This window comes from Oncorhynchus keta, chromosome 1 (genome assembly GCF_023373465.1).
Source record: "Oncorhynchus keta strain PuntledgeMale-10-30-2019 chromosome 1, Oket_V2, whole genome shotgun sequence".
NCBI classification, from domain to species: Eukaryota; Metazoa; Chordata; class Actinopteri; order Salmoniformes; family Salmonidae; genus Oncorhynchus; species Oncorhynchus keta.
In genome coordinates, this window is record NC_068421.1 from 25,412,972 (window position 1) to 25,429,815 (window position 16,844).

General features: G+C 43.6%; 1 protein-coding gene across 2 annotated transcripts; it reads right to left on the minus strand.

The window, feature by feature from the left end:
- Nucleotides 1-208: 208 nt before the first annotated feature.
- Nucleotides 209-15,217, minus strand: LOC118399943 (bromodomain and WD repeat-containing protein 3-like). Of its 2 annotated transcripts, none has more exons than XM_035796312.2 (41): nucleotides 14,984-15,217; nucleotides 14,823-14,881; nucleotides 14,685-14,714; nucleotides 14,406-14,465; nucleotides 13,397-13,544; nucleotides 13,172-13,270; nucleotides 12,855-13,015; nucleotides 12,530-12,751; nucleotides 12,102-12,202; nucleotides 11,937-12,007; nucleotides 11,605-11,705; nucleotides 11,383-11,423; nucleotides 11,184-11,285; nucleotides 10,941-11,094; nucleotides 10,482-10,616; nucleotides 10,262-10,390; nucleotides 9,947-10,172; nucleotides 9,538-9,705; nucleotides 9,088-9,277; nucleotides 8,835-8,925; nucleotides 8,587-8,730; nucleotides 8,417-8,487; nucleotides 8,104-8,305; nucleotides 7,857-7,973; nucleotides 7,520-7,627; nucleotides 7,247-7,371; nucleotides 7,060-7,142; nucleotides 6,810-6,921; nucleotides 6,637-6,698; nucleotides 6,392-6,547; nucleotides 6,027-6,273; nucleotides 5,875-5,944; nucleotides 5,739-5,786; nucleotides 4,999-5,124; nucleotides 4,762-4,914; nucleotides 4,395-4,564; nucleotides 4,000-4,292; nucleotides 3,754-3,909; nucleotides 3,188-3,589; nucleotides 2,903-3,052; nucleotides 209-2,782 (listed from the first exon to the last, which is right to left on the minus strand). In XM_035796312.2, the coding sequence occupies exons 1-41, from the start codon at nucleotides 15,018-15,020 to the stop codon at nucleotides 1,395-1,397; spliced, it is 6,708 nt and encodes a 2,235-aa protein (XP_035652205.1). In that variant the 5' UTR covers nucleotides 15,021-15,217; the 3' UTR covers nucleotides 209-1,394. The 2 variants fall into 2 exon arrangements, with proteins under 2 accessions (XP_035652205.1, XP_035652119.1); XM_035796226.2 differs by having other exon boundaries at nucleotides 2,897-3,052.
- Between the last annotated feature and the right edge of the window lie 1,627 nt (nucleotides 15,218-16,844).

Consider the following 16,844-nt stretch of genomic DNA (forward strand, 5'->3'; position numbering starts at 1 on the left):
AGACTTAGTCTGGCAAAGCGGTTTTATACATTGTGACAATGGAAGCTGATAATTTGTTTCTTTACTCTGCTCTTTTCAGCTGGTCTCAGGAAGAAATTACATGTCCTCACTGTCAGACTGAGCACAAATGTATCAGTACAAAATGTATCTGACAGAGACACTTAATGTGGTCTCGAGACCAACACTGAAATTGATAACACGTACAAAATTAAGCCTTGAATTGATGTCTTTATTAACCAGAAAGAAAAAAAAACAGCCCTCCTGCACTCCACAACCATACTGAGTACCAGGAACTTTTCCCTGTGAAATCTGTTTGTATCAAAGTATGAAAAACATTAAGCAAAAATGTCAATGCAATTGCAGTTCAAGACCCCCCCCCACACACACACACACGACTGGCAAAAATCTCAGAAAAGGAATTTAATACTGAGCGTACATAATACAGAACAACACTAGAATGTCTTCCCAATATGAGAAATCACAGTATTTTGCAATAAGTACTTTTTGGTTTCCTGTACTTGGCAAAAGGGTACCAATTTGTGACATGTGGCAAGACAATGCATTGTAATGTCATACAAAAGGAAAATGAATACTCAAATTTAAATAAGCAATGGTTTGCTACAGAGTGATCCCCAAACCACATCACTCAATCTCATATTTACACCTCAATCCAATCAATGACTAGAATACACAACGAAATATTGCAAAATAAACAATGAAAAAATGAAGACAAAACGGAGTAAAACTAGGAATTCAAATTTGTACATTTTGGCTCATATCAACAAGTCACCACACAATACATTAAATGATAATTTGTGTGGATTTACAAAAGGAGTGTTGAAGTCAAAAGGAGGGCGAAGAAGATTAGTTGTCTCAGCGAGTGTGCTTGGACTGAATCCACCATCCTGGAAATGTTTATCGCTACCTACTCTAACCTCTAACTCCCAAGACTGCATTTCTGAGACTACGGTAAACTTAGTTGACCCCTGAGTTCCTAATGCAAAACTAGTGTATGAAATACCTCTTTACAGTGTTTTAGTGCAAACCAGCAAAATATGCTTGATTAAACAGAGGTATATTAAGATAGCACCCAAGCTGACAATGCTCCCCCGAACGGTTATTTAGCTGGCCAAATCACAAAAGCAGAATGGGAGGTGGTTTGCTCTATACACACACACACGTGAAAACCAGCTGTTCAAATGCTTGCATTCATACATTTTTTTAACCTTTTTTTTTCTCCATTTATTATTATTTTTTCATAGAAAATATAAATATCCCTGAATGAAACAGACTCACAGCATTTCATTTTGAAAGGGCTCCAGTGCTACTACCTTCAAGTGTCTTCAAGGTCTCCAGTTAGTCTCGCTCTGGCTAAGCCTGCTGCGCCAAGTCCTTCATTCGCTGTCGTGATATGTCACCGTCCGTTTGCCACGGTTTCGGGTCTTGATACTTGTTCCACTCTGGGGTTCCTTGTACGACTGGTTGGTGTCTGCCTCAGATGCATCCCTCCTGCGTTGTCGAGAGTGGCGGACGGCACCCTTTTCGCTGACCCTTGACCTCTTGTGGCTTTTTCTCTTTGTACTGTTCTGGGAACCTGAGCTAGCAGAGGACTTCTCAGAGGCAGAGGACTCTTCCTCCTCTTCGCTTTTAGAGGCAGAACTGTGGGCACTGCTGCTGCAGCTTACTTTTCGCTTGCGTTTCAGTCGCTCCAAACGTCTCTTCCATCTCGGACACTCAACCTCCTCATCCTCTGACCCTTGGGAAGAGGCATCTTCCTGACTATTACAGTCCTCGGGTTTTGACTTGGATCGAGATGCCTTCTTGGGATGCTTTGAGTTGGATCTTTTTGCCTCCCTCTCGTCCTTATCACAGTAGCTCTTAGCTTTAGCCTTGCGCATGCACTGTTTCTTTTCATCAGGGTTCTCTGAGGAGTCTGAGGTGTAAATTAGTTTTCTCTTGGAAGAGGACTGTCGTTTTGTAGCAGCTGGGGAGGCTTTCCTTCGGTTGCGTTGATATCCTTTATGTGAAACAGTTTTGCTCTTCCCATTCTTACAACTGCCTTGCATCTCAGAGTTCAAGTCCTCCTCAGAGTCTTCATTGATATATTTCTTTTTTGGTTGGGCTCGAAGGCAAGGCCGCATGCTAGGGCTATGCTTCTCCTTCCCATCAGATTCTTCCTCTGAGGAAGCATGCAGTTTCCTCCTTGCTCTCCTGTTGGGTACAACTTCCTCCTCGCGACTCTGCCTTTTGTTTCGCAATGGAGTTTTTTTATTGGATTCTCCCTCAGATTCATCGTATGAATGGTTGCTGTCTGCTTCGTCTTCCTCCCCATTTTCCTCTTCAGATTTCAGTATTTTCTTGCGAGAGCTTGAGCTCTTTGGAGTGTCACTGAATTCCTCTGATTCAGGGCCATCCTGTTTGTGGGTTGAGGCAGATGTTTGCTCTTGGCTTTTTGATGGTAATTTACAATTTTTCTCAGAGTCTTTAGGATGTTCTTTCTCCACCCTCCTCCCGTTTTTGTGAGGGTGCTTTTGAGCATTGTGGTCTCGTGTTGTGTGTTGTCTCTTTCTGGAGCCAGACTTCTCTTCTGCCACATAACTGGTAATGCAAGTTCTACTTTTGCTCACTGCAGCAGTTGCGGTGCTTCTGGAGGACTTCTGAGACACAATAGTTTCTTCCTCCTCCCCTTCTTCACCATCAGAGCTCTCCTCATCCTCTTTCTCAGAGTTACTATCAGCCAGTTGATGTTTTGTGCTGTAGCCATTTACATGAGACAAATCATCTGAAAGAGAAGGAAACATTAACACTACAGCAACAAATGAATGAAATTGGAGAAAAGGCAGAGAGAAAGTAGCCTTGACTGTGAAAGCATCTACAGTATGCCTGTAGCTCTTACCCTTACCCCCCGTCACTGCAGCTTGTCTGGTCGTCCTGCGGCTGCTGGAGTTCTTACTCTCTCCATTCTGATGGCAACGAGAGGATGAAGCTTCACTCTCAATACTGTCCTCATTGATCTCCCAATCACCCGATGAATCCTTGCCTTTTTTAGAACCTAGGTGAGAGAAAGAATATGTTACCCAATAGTGTTGAAATTTGTTCTCAAAGAATGCCCCCTTTTGTGGTTGGTACAGTAGATCCTTGAAAACAAAAGTTGATCCAAACCGGTCTAAACTGACTGTGTGCTTACTCTGTGCTGATGACGGATCCTCGGATCCAGAGGCTGATGACTGATCCTCGGATTCAGAGCTGCTCTGGATCACGGCAGTGCGTTTGCTGACTCGGGTCGCATGGCGGCTCCTTTTCCGCCTATGTTTGTCCTCATCCTCAGAGGCTGACCCATCGTCGTCCTCAGAGGCTGAACCATCGTCTTCCTCAGAGGCTGAACCATCGTCTTCCTCAGAGGCTTCCAGAAGCTTCATCTTGTTAACGGCTGCCCTGGCAGTCTTCCTTTTCAATGTCCTGCGGCCCACATTCTCCTCCTCATCCCGGTAAGTGTCTGTACCCTGGGATGGTGATCTCTCAGAGTCGTTCCCTCGTCGCCTCTCTCGCCCAAATGTTCTGCTATGACCGTTCATCTGGGAACCCCTCTCTGGACACAGTGCAGCAACAACATTTTAATGGCTAATAATCATATAATAACTAAAAAAATATCTGCTCTGTACAGACCTTTGACCAGAAGGGCAGTTATCTGCTCTCTACTCCCTGCTCTAGTTACCTCTCATTTTCCTTGCTCTGTGGTGTGATGGTGTTTACCTGGCCGTTTGGTATGCTTCCTATGGGTAACAGCATTGTTCCTGGTTAGCCTGGTGCTGGACCTGCTGGGGAATCGGTGAGACATTGAGTTGGACAACTTCTCACCGTCCTCACTCTCCTCCCGCTCATTGGAGGACTCACTCTCGCTCTCAGCAACTGAAATAAAACATCAAAAACAGGGATTTTATTAGAAGGACAGCTAATAAGAGCTGGCTGCATTCTGCCGGATTTATGTGAAATACTCACTTTTCTTCTTTGCCCCATTGTTCCTGGTGACTCTTCTGGTTCCCCTGGTCTTTGTGCTGTGATGGTGCTGTGAGGACCTAGGGCGTTTCTCTTCTTCAGAGTCACTCATATATAACTCACTGTAAATCTCAGAGTCTGACCTTGAGGAAGCTTCAGAAGAGCTGTGGCCTGAGCTGTCACTGCTTTGGTTCCTTCTCCTGGTTCTCTCAGGAGCAGACACTTTGGCTGAGGTAGATTTGGTCGTCGACGCCGCTTCCACCTTTTCCTGAGTTTTTAGAGCGGTCCTCTTTTGACTGAAGGGAAAGAACAATATAATTAGAAGTGCTGTACGTCATGTGGACAAGTACATTTCCTTAAGCCCAATGAGGTCCGTGGGCAGTAGAAATGAGGCCTACCTTGTGGTGTCAGTGCTGGGTGCAGCAGACTCGTGGTGCTGAAGCTTCTTTCGGAACCTCTGGCTGCGGCGGAGCTTCTCGCTGCTCTTGACGGCAGTTTTGTATTGCGATATGATTGTTCTGATTCGCTCTTCGAAGAATGCAGAGAGCCGCAAAGTCATACTGTAGATCTGGGGACATAGGAGATAAAAATATATGTAGAGCACACCAATTTGGCATCAGGTCCTAGTCACTAGATTGATGACAATTCAGAACCTGACCAATGTCAAATTGTAAATGAAAAATCAATTCAATAAGTTTTTGATCAAGGTAGGATTTTTTACACTGGAATCACTTGTATGGTTTGAAAATGCAAGAGCTGAAATACCTTTGAGCGTTTGTTTGGCGTGAATGCTTTAGCATTGGCAAATATCAGAAGTGTGTCTTTGCAGAGCTCCATGGGATTTTCATAGCGGTCCTCCTCAAGCGTCCCCTTCACCATTTCAAAGTCCATGGGAGTGTCAATGATGCTAAGGTAGTCCTGCAAACAGACATGAGTCCCATTCGATCAACAGTTCTGTCAAAGCCAGAGTCATTATTACAGTAGAACTCTCTGTTCTCTTACTGGGTAGGAGGTAGGATCCACAGGCTTTCTGAAGGGCTCAGAGTCCTCACACTCAAAGACATAGTTCATCAGGCGTTTGCACTGCCCCTTCCAGGAGTCTGGGTCAGGTACCGTCTCCGAAAAGCGCTGGGATGAAGGAAGACACAAGATAACTGAGGGAAGTGGCTGGGAATGTTTTTTTATTTAACCTTTATTTAACCAGGTAGGCAAGTTGACAAGTTCTCATTTACAATTGCGACCTGGCCAAGATAAGGCAAAGCAGTTCGACAGATACAACGACACAGAGTTACACACGGAGTAAAACAAACATACAGTCAATAATACAGTATAAACAAGTCTATATACAATGTGAGCAAATGAGGTGAGAAGGGAGGTAAAGGCAAAAAAGGCCATGGTGGCAAAGTAAATACAATATAGCAAGTAAAAGACTGGAATGGTAGTTTTGCAATGGAAGAATGTGCAAAGTAGAAATAAAAATAATGGGGTGCAAAGGAGCAAAAATAAATAAATTAATTAAATACAGTAGGGAAAGAGGTAGTTGTTTGGGCTAAATTATAGGTGGGCTATGTACAGGTGCAGTAATCTGTGAGCTGCTCTGACAGTTGGTGCTTAAAGCTAGTGAGGGAGATAAGTGTTTCCAGTTTCAGAGATTTTTGTAGTTCGTTCCACGTCTGAACTGCTATGCCATCTTGGAAAATTCAGTTTTCATTGATGATTTTACATAATCTTTCATTACTTACCTGGCACAGTCTGTGTCCAGAAGAGGTGCCTGGTGTCTCTTCCAGGTCCTGGGAAAGACATTCAAAACAACATCAGTTCATCCCAAACATTTCAGAGCAAGGTTTGAATGACTTGCCACATCAAAACCTGATTTACCTCATCATCCGTGTAGTCCATGTCTTCAATTGCATTGTAGATCTCCATGATATCTGTACAGCTAGGTCGACTGAGGAAATAAAAAGGCAACATAAGTTGTTAAAAATGTATCTGTATAAAAATTTGAGCTCAATAACACTTGGAAAACTCACTTGATAAACTTTAGCAGGACATCTGTGATACGTTTTGCTGAATGGGCTATCTTGCTCCTTGGCTCATTGAAGGTCCGGGCATTGTGCACAATGTATCTGGCATCCCAAACTACAGCGGACAGTCGCCTGTAGAACCTACTCAACAGTCTCAGTCTGATGGTGCTCAGGTCTGTGGGGAAGGCTATCACCGTGCAGTAAGTTGGGTATTGAACTATGTCCACCGGGCCAGAGAATGGGGCTACAATATCTGTCAATGAGAAGGAAAAGAACATTTTAAATTCAAAACCTCACTAGCCCATCTAGGAATGGTATACAATGCAGGTTCTGTTGAGGAGGAAGTAGTACCAAAATGCAGTGGTGCTTACCGACAGTGATGAGTTGGTCAATGCCTGCTATGATGCGTTCACACTCGTCATCTCTGCTCCTCTCACCCCATTCTCCTGTCTGGGGTTTATACATGACCTCTCTCATCTCCTCTGCTGTCACTGGAACCCCTCCACCTATACACTCAGGTTGCTGGGCTGAAGAGCACACACCATTGTTGCCATATAGTCCATTACCAAATACTGTACTAGAATGTCCCATTTACAACAGAGTCTGTTAAAATTACCATCCTCTGGAATAGCTTCCACATCCCAAGGACTTAGCTTCTCCGTTTCGCCATTGTCCCATCTGGCAACAAAACAAAGACAAGCAGGTTAGAAGCATCAACCGTTGGGGACCATTTTGACTGGTTTCCAACATTGCAGACCCAATCATACTAGCACTTTAATACATTCTCACCGGACTTTGAAGCACTGGAAATGACTGTCTGGATATTCAGGCTGATATGGCTCCTGACAAACAATAATCCCAAACCACCAGGCATCATCTATTACGGACCGGAATCTGTCATCTGCCGTGAGGAATGTTACCATTTTAGGTGGGGGAATGCAGAAAACATTGTATCGAAATGTTGACCTGTTCATCTCATACGTTACTGGACCTTGAGTAGTGTGAGAAACCCCTGAGGAGAGATGTATTGTTAACTTACTTGGCTGCCAGACTCTACTGCGTGCTTCGTCATAACTCTGCCGAAGCACGAGGAAGTCAATCACATCTGGCATGTCATGATACCTGAGGGGAGGCGTACAGAAGTCCAAAGTTACCAAATGGCTCTGGTAATATCTGTGTACATTCATCTTTAATGTTAGACACTTTGAAGCGGTTGCATCACTTACTTGACATAAAATGATTTGTCTGTGATTTTGCGCGTGCCGTGGTCAATGAGCGTCAGTTTCAGGCGGCAGAGTGTCGGAGGGCACACTTCATACTTGATCCCAGTTATTTTAACAAATTCTTGGTCCTGTAGAGAGAAGGAGAGCATCAAGTTACTCTTCAACAATGTCCTTTTAAACACTGGCCCTCTCAACACACTAGCCCATTTTCTACCGCATCAGTGGAAGACAGATTCATCCGTTTCCTAGTTTGGAGCAGAGTGGATATGTTCTTACCCTCAGCTCCATCTTCCTCCAGGGCTGTTTCTCCATGTTAATGGGGTACAGGCTGTTCCTGTTCACTGCCTCCACATACGCCTCGTGACCCTGGCGGAAATAGATTACCTGAGGGAGAGAGAGGGTAACAGTAATTCGATCAGAGGAGGCTGGTGGGAGGAGCTATAGGAGGACAGGCTCATTGAAATTGCTAGAATGGAAATGTGGTTTCCATTCGTTTGACACTGTTCCATTCCAGGCATTCCTATAGCTCATCCCACAAGCCTCCTCTGATGTAGACATCAGAGATGCACACAACACAGTAGGGGAGACATATGGTCCAGATGGAGCCACGTACCTCATCACCCATCTGGGGAACGAAGGGAGACTTCCTGGGAATGACATCAGTGATCCACGTTGAGGGTCTGAACTCGTTGGAGACTTCTCTGTTGATCGACGGCCTGGCTTTAGGCCGCTGTGATACAAATGAACAATTACGTAAGATTTATTTAATATTCAACAGAGAAGTGTGAAACTACTTTTTGTCATACCATAACAGGATGCAAGCACTGACAGAAAATATGCAGGTTAGTACAGTGGCTAACCTTGGGCTTCTTGGATTTCTGCTTGCTAGTCTGAGGTGGTCGTTCCTCATCCTCACTTTGCTGCTTCTCTTCCTCCTCGATCTCTTCCTCCTCCGAGCTGCTAAGCTGGCGGCGAACTCGTTTCCGTGATGACACAGGAGTGGAGGGCTGCAGGTTAATCCCAGCATCTGCAGTCCAGTCAGAGTACTCACTGGACGAGTGGCTGTCATGGGAAACGCAAGTTATATTAGCATTAAACCAAGGGAAACAACAATATGACATACGTCATGTACCTCTTGCAAGGAATCAAGAGAATCAAGGAGCTTATCTGTACCTTGAACTGTCACTTTTCCATTCCTCTTCCTCATTGGATGAATCCAGTTCACTGCCCTCCATCGCATGGTCCTAGAGGAGGGATAGGAGATGGCAAGATTGACCTCTTTCACCCATATTCCAAAATAGCTTGTTATTCTCTAACGGACACGTCAAAAGCATAGAATGTACCTCTGATGTTGTGGTCCCCTCTCCCTCCTCACAGGAGAACTCGATTAATTCCTCCACAATGCCATCTCTGCTCTGCTGGAAGACTTTTTGCTTTTTGCGGGACTGTGCTCGTTTGATGGAAGGCAGTTCATCTTCAGAATCATCCTGAGGCAGAAGCAAAGCAGAAATGCAGGTATGACGTCAGTATCATTTAAAAATTCCTGTGGTCAGTCATGATTTTTAAAAGTAATAAATATACATCTACTTACTCTACAACTGCCGTATGTCACACGTCGTTTCTTTGCATTGTATAAGGCAATCTCCTCCTCTCCTTTTGTAATTCGGAAGTCATCCTGGTAACTAAGATCATTTACACATTTAATTTAAACTTGCATTTCAGGAATAATGTTCTAGCGATGAACCATTCAGGAGTAGGCTTGTTTATATACATGACATCCTTTGTGTTATATAACCAACTATACAGATTATCTACCCCTGTTGTTTGAGAGATGTCGGTCTCACCTGTAACTGCTGGATGAGAGCTCAGGTACCACCACCCTGCGTCTCCAGGCCTGCAGGTCCCTCTCTGTAGCCATCTGGCTGCGAGGGGCATTCTGGTGCATCTGTCTCACCCCCTCCACCTGCCCACTGCGCCGCAGACCCACGTTAGGGGACGACTGCACCTCAGCTGCACCTCGCTCATTCACAGATGCTGGGAACAGAGTGGGAGAGAAGGGAACACAACATCACTGCTTGTCCAGGACCCAATCATTCATTCAACCATAATGGATGAGAAATTATTTCCCATTTCCAATAGAGTCCTCGACCATTAACATGTAGGAATACAAAGTTTTTGAGCATGCCCCAGAGCAATGGTAGCTTATAGAAAGTAAAAGAGCTAGGAATATCTTATGTTGCACACCACCACACAATACTGCTAGTAGAACTGACAGTATGGGTGTGTTCCGGTACCTCTGCGTGGGGTGCTGGGGGCTGGGGCCAGTGTTCCTGGTCTGCTCTGCCTGTCCTGCTGCTCCTGCAGCTGCCTGATGGTGTCGTCCAGAATGCTGCGTCTGGACGTTGCCTCCTCGTGGTCTGTGGTCAGCTGACTGATCACCTGCTCCATCACCTCACCATCACCTGAGGGGGACAACATGGACAGTCTTAAGTAACAGGGTCTTAAGTAACAACCACTTTCTCAAACAGATTAACACATCCACCCACTCACAAACTCTCAGAGAAACAGATGGTAGTTGCATTGGTCAAACAAAATCCACCCATCCACACGTGCCCAACTGCTATTTTAGTGTGGTTGTACTGGTCCAATAAACAAAAGGATCATATTGCCTTACAACTGTCTCGTAAATGTTAGTTTACATACTTGTGGCAACATATCCCAGCTGAGGCACCAGGTGTTTGTCTGCAATGTTCTCCCTCCCAGGGACCAGCCGCTGGTATCTAGGGGGGTGGGGGTTCCCATCCACATCCACCAGGAAGGGAGGGGGCATGAGGTGGGGTGCCTGCTGGGTCTGCTCATCCAAAACAAAACCGTTGGCGTCCCGGATCAGTGGCCGATAGTCGGTGTGGAAAAACACCTGATCTGGAAGCTGGACAAAGACAGACAGGCAGTCAACCTCAAACCATTGAATAAAGGACTCTTTCCTATGCATAGATATAGTAGGAGCTCCAGCCTTACCTTCTCGTATGGCTTGGAGCTCCCAAAGCCGAAAATGACCAGATGACCGTGGGAGTCTGTGCAGGCAAAGCGCTGGCCGTCGGGAGTGAATTTGCAGTCAAAGACAGCACCATGACCCTGGCCCTCAATCTGTAGGGCAGACAGAGCAACCAAGATGGAGTCAGTCATAGTTGGAGAGAATGGATGTTACTGTCTTCTGTGGTGCGTGGCTCCTCCTCACCATGTTGAAGTAGTGCTGTGTCTTTGTGCCTCGGACGATGTCCCAGATGAAGACGTTTCCGTCGTGGCCAGCAGACAGCATGATCCTGGGATCTGAGGGGTGGGGCTCCAGGACAAACACCTCAGCCTCATGGCCCTGCACAGAGCATCACACAGCTGTCAGGTCAAATCACTGTCTGATGCCATTTTGCAAAGTCACTGGACAAAATGTTGAGGAAATACTCCTGAAAAGCATGCTTACAGTGACAAGCAGTTGCAAGGGGAAAAACAGTAGAACTATAATGTCCTCCTGACTAAAGAATCTAGGACTATCCCTCAACAGTTATTTATATACAAATAGTTGAAGGATGGAAATTAATCTACACTGCTAGTAGTCATAGATACAACATGTCCTCAGCTATCTTTGTGAGACAGCACTGTTCATGAAAATAGAATGTAAAGACAATGCAGTTGCTCCTACTTTAAGGATATGTAGCAGCTGGCCTGTATAGGAGTTCCACACTTTGAGGATATGGTTGTTGACCGCTGTGATTACTGAGTTGTCATGGCGATCCCACGCTACCATGGTGACCTTGGGCTTGAAAAAGCTTTCCTCACAGGACGCGTGTTCTGAGCTGCGGAGAAAGTTGATATGAAAGGATAAAAACAGATACAAGCATGTGTAGGTGTATGTAATGGTGCCGGCAAGCTGTTCATTCCTTACCCTGGTAGAGTGGCATTCATGTTGAGAAGAAGGCTCCTCCACTGCTGACGCTGAGTCAGCCTCCAGATGCGTGCTGTGCCATCTCGACTGCCACTCGCAAACCTACGAGACGAGGCAAACCAAGACAATGGACTCTAGGCAATCCTCATGAAAACGGTTCGGCTAAGGTGAGTGCTTCAACTAATCACATTGATCATACCTTTCTCCTGAGTGGCAAAATTGGATGCTGTCGACCTTATCCTAAAAATTAGAACATATATTGACAACAATGATGATTAGAATATTACATCACCATTGTTTGTATTCGTTGTAAATTAAAGCGTCAATGGATTTAATGATTATTTGTTTTAGGAACTAATTTTCTTGTGTTCAGCTTAATGCTGCTATGTGATGGTTTATCTGCTCTTCAAAAGGATTTTACCGTGTGTTCATGAAGCTCCGATATTTTTTCAGGGTTCCCACCTCCCAGGTAATATATTCTGATGACATCGTCAGTACTTCCCGTCGCTAAGAACATACCACCTAAAATGTTTTATAAAACAAAAAAACTACTATCAATTTATCCCAGTTTGATTAAGCCTTTATATACCCATGTTAGAATAACTTGTAACAGTTGGTGAGGTAAAAAGTTTAATCAATACTTGTTAAAATCGTATCAGCTATGGTTAGTGTAATAGTATGATCAATTTGTAGAAATGTATTTAATGAGCCAAAGCATTATTTTACACAAAACTGCTATCTTGACATCGTTACCTGGACTGAATGATGAGCACACCATCTGAACTCCCGGCCTGGGTCGCTCTGTAAACTTCTGCGGGCGATCACTTTATAAACAGAGTTTAAATGTTTCAGATTTATGTCATTTTCAGGATGCAATTACTATCTATCTAAATCAAATTACCAGTAGTTGAAACTCACCTGAAATTTATGTTATTGACATCCCACTGCCAAAAGCAGATTGTTGCATCAGTTCCAGTGGACACCAGGTATCTCTTTGAGCCCTTGGCAAACGGTGAGAACTGAGACAGATGTAATTCAAAGTTAAATGCTGTTCCAGATATACTTATGTAGTTATATACTAATGTAGACATCCCCTATACTGAGGGATGTCTACGGTACAGACAGCAAATCACACTAGAAGTCCAATGTGAGCTGCTGAAGCAATCAGGTTTAGTATGTACATTATGAGTTAAAAAGTGCTGTGTGCAGTTAACGCATTGCACTGTTGCATCGTGTCCTACATTTGCAAAACTGTGGACAGCATTAGCTTACATACTATTTGTCCGGCTAACATTATAGTCGATCGAAACATAATAAGGGTGTTGGAGGAATATGGAAGCTCCTACCTGTAGGGAGGTAATGGATCCACTGTGCCCCTGTAGGACAGCCATAGGGGCACAGGTACGAAGGCACCACACTCGGATGGTTTTGTCACAGCTGCCAGCTGCCATCAAGGTATTCTCAAAGCTGACAGCCAGGTCTGAGATCTCAGCAGAATGTCCTCGCAGGGTGGAGTGAAGCCTCCCGTCAAACGAAGACCATATCTTCACCAAGCAGTCATCCGAGCCCTTGAAAGTAGGGTTTGATAAGGTAGATAAAGTGATGAGCCTCGGGTATACCACCTAACATGATTTCCCCCAAGAACTTAATCTTTATGATGACAAAACTCACGGTGAAAATCCTGAGACCGGTCCGATCAAAAGCAATGCAGTAGACTGCAGACAGATGACCCAGAATCCTCCTGTGCATCCGCATGTGCTGATAGTTGCTCACAGGGTTCACAGTGCTGAACCGTTGAGTACCTGTTAGCTCCCTTCCTCTGTACACCTCCACTGTGAAGGACAAAACACTATGATTCAGAGTCCAAACATGATAACAGAATAATTTTAACAGAAAACAACACAGAATGCGTTAAGTTGAATTTACAGCACCGGCATGAATAGAAAATAATGTGTGAACGTGTCAATCCTGTGTCAGGGAATACCCACCTAGATTTGGAGGATCCTTGCAGGTCAAAGGCATCTCTGGTGGTCTCCCTCTGTGCAGGGCAGCAAATGATGAGCCTTTCCTCCGAACATTGCCGTAACCTGGAAGAGATGGAAAGAAATAAGTAATTGAATCATTTCATTTTACAATTCAATTTCAGAACAAATAGTTGCTGATGTATACATTTAGAATGCACGCTCAATCAAGATGCATGTAAAGCTTTGTACCTTTTGAAGTTCTGAGTAAGGACTGCATCCCAGTTCCCAGTAGGGAATGTACGCCTGGAACACATGGCACTTCTTTGTCCAGAATCGGCCCAATCTTCTTACAGATCTGCAGCAAATGGTCAGGTGCAATGTGTCCGTTGGCTGCAACCTATGGGATCAAAAATAGTGTTGATGATGAGCAGAATGACTAATCCAGCTTTCATTGTTAAACCATTATGCATGCTTTGTTCTTTCTCCAATCAAGCCATCACAACATTTGAATATTTATATTTGGGTAGCTGTTAAGTGCGTTGGGCCAGTAACCGAAATGGTCGCTGTTTCAAATCCACGAGCCGAATAGGTTAAGTCGTTCTGGAGCATCTGCTAAATGAAAAAATAAAAATACAAATGACACCAGGAATCGTGAAACTACAGTACTGAAACCACACTGTCTATATATTATTATTTAGATCTTCATAGTCTTTCTGTCTAATAGACTGTCAGCCAGTGGTACTGTAAGAAAATTGCATTTATTTTTCTAGGGGGTAAAAAAAAGAATCACTGACATAACTTGGGTTCTTCATGTACATCGGATCTCATTCCACCAGTGTGCTGTATTCTTTGTGGGCAGAACGTTTTATGTAAAACACATTCATCAACCGACGAATCACAATACAGGTCACAAGGAAAATAACGCAACGACTGCCTTTCTAGGACGTGGATTGGTCAACAGTGGTGTCCTGACGTAGCCAGAACCCAAAGAGTCCCCACCCTATCTGCAGTACAACAGATACATTTAAATGTGTTAAATGTGTTTCCATACTACATCGTTAAGCTTTCGAAACACACAAAAATAAGTGATATATACCGGTAAAAGTTTAAAATCAGGTTATTATGTAACAAGAATGTAACAACGAATAAAGCTGAATAGAACAAAGAGTAAATGGCCTATGCATGGACACAACGTGGCTGTCATTCAACAATAACAGATATTCGACATTTAATTTACATCTATAGATTATAGACTTACCAAATCTTCGTAAGATCTTGGATGTTCATTTCCTTGCCAGTCTAATCTGCAAGGCAAAAGCTATCCAAAAAGGTGCCTGTTAGTGTAAATCACAACACTCAAGATGCTAGAAATACTGCCAGAAATTAAGTTAGTAAAAACATGTGATGTCAAACGAGTGAGGCGGTCAGAGAAGCATTAAAACTCGTGAGTGAGACAAGTTCTACGTTCCAGTCCAATCGGGATAGCTAGTCGCTACATACACCGACGGCAGAACGCGGCTGCGACCGGAATACACACCTGATATTCTTCTAGTTCGCTCGCTAGAACCTGCAATAGATACAAAAATAGGTTTTTCAAATGTGTTGCTTTCATGAACTTTTCGCCAACAATTTTGAATAGTAAGAAAAATGATGTCAATAAGGCACGCCAATTTACCTCAGCCGCGCTCTGACATGGGCCCGTTGTTAGAAAACGTGAAATCAGGTAATATAGCTCTGTAAGTGAATATAATAAAATAGTGAGCACAATTGGATATCAATTAAATCAAGATGTATATATAATTTAAGCATTGAATTAGGCAACTATATTCGCCTTACCTGATTCAAGGAGCGAAATATTCCGACTTTTGGCCATTGAATCGGCCGTGATTTGGTGGGTCTACAATTTTAAACTAACTTTATGACTAGTGAGACTATGATATATTTATTTAATTTCGGTTACACTGCTCTGACCCCCTCCACAGTTGCTCCCGCTCTAATCAGCCTGTTTTCAGTCGCCATTGGAAGGATGAGGCCTCAGCAATACGAGTTACTTCCGCCACAGCAGAGGAAATAGGGGGTGGGGAACGACTCTTTATTTTTTGTTCGACTACAACAAAGACAAATCGAAGCTCGCCCTCTAAATGAACTGATATTCTATTCGAAGACATTAGAAAGCTTTGGGTCAATGTAACGAAATAAAGCTATTTATATATGCGAAACTATAGTATAAAGACGCATTGTTGTTGTCTTCGACAAGGTCGAGTGTCTTGTTGATGACGTCATATGTGATGGCAAAACAAAAATGTCAATATGTCACATTCACATTTTATTTTACCCGATGCAATGTGTCTTTAATACACTCACTTAGCTACACTATTTAGGCTTTGTTTCAATAACTCAACTAAATAAAGAAAAATATCCATGCATCCCTTTGTATAGACAAGTAGTCTATGCAATGCTGATGAGAACAATGCAGTATTAGCCTGTGCAGTGCACGATAGGCTTCAATTGCGTTGGCGAAATATTAGTGCTATGACAATAATAGGAATATTATCTTTTTATTTTTAGACATTTGTCTGGAGATATGGCATAATAGACCCACATTTCTTACATCATGTAAATACACTACATGACCCAAAGTATGTGGACACCTGCTTGTGGAACATCTAAATCCGAAATCATGGGCATTAATATGGAGTTGGTCCCCCCTTTGTTGCTGTAACAGCCTCCACTCTTCTGGGAAGGCTTTCCACTAGGTTTTGGAACATTGCTGTGTGCTTCCATTCAGCCACAAGGGCATTAGTGAGGTCGGGCTCTGATGTTCGCAGTCAGGGTTCCAATTCATCCCAAAGGTGTTTGTTGGGTTTGAGGTCAGTGCTCTGTGCAGGCCAGTCAAGTTCTTCCACACCGATCGCAACAAACCATTTCTGTATGTGCCTCGCTTTGTGCACGGGGGAATTGTCACGCTGAAACAGAAAAGGGCCATCCCCAAACTGTTACCACAAAGTTGGAAGCACAGAATCGTCTAGAATGTCATTGTATGCTGTAGCGTTACGATTTCCCTTCACTGGAAATAAGGGTCTAGCCTGAACCATGAAAAATAGCCACAGACCATTATTCCTCCTCCACCAAACGATACAGTTGGCACTATGCATTCTGTCAGGAAGCGTTCTCCTAGGCTTCAATTGAATTGACAAGTAGATGAAATATTAGTGCTATGAGAATTTCAGGAATACTTATTTTTAAACATTTGTCTGGAGACATGATATACCCACATTTCTTACATCATGTAAATACTGTATATTGTTTTTTCTAGTCTCCATGTGGTGTCTATCCTGCACTTGCATTTGAATGATCTTGACTAGATGGGATATGCAGCTAATGTCAGAAGTGACTTTTCGTAGCAGGTCAGGAGAATTTACGCTCAGGTTTGGAGAATTATGTTAAAGGTGTCACTTTCTGACCATAGAGTTTTTATTCTCTATGTTGGTTAGGTCGGGTGTGATTTAAGGGTGGGTTATCTAGGTGAATTATATTTCTATGTTGGCCTAGTATGGTTCCCAATCACAGGCAGCTGTTTATCATTGTCTCTGATTGGGGATCATATTTAGGTAGCCTGTCACGTGGGTGAGGAAGGAGTCAGGCGCAGAGAGTTCCACTGGGAAAAAAGTGCTCTTTAATAAGGCACACAAAATTA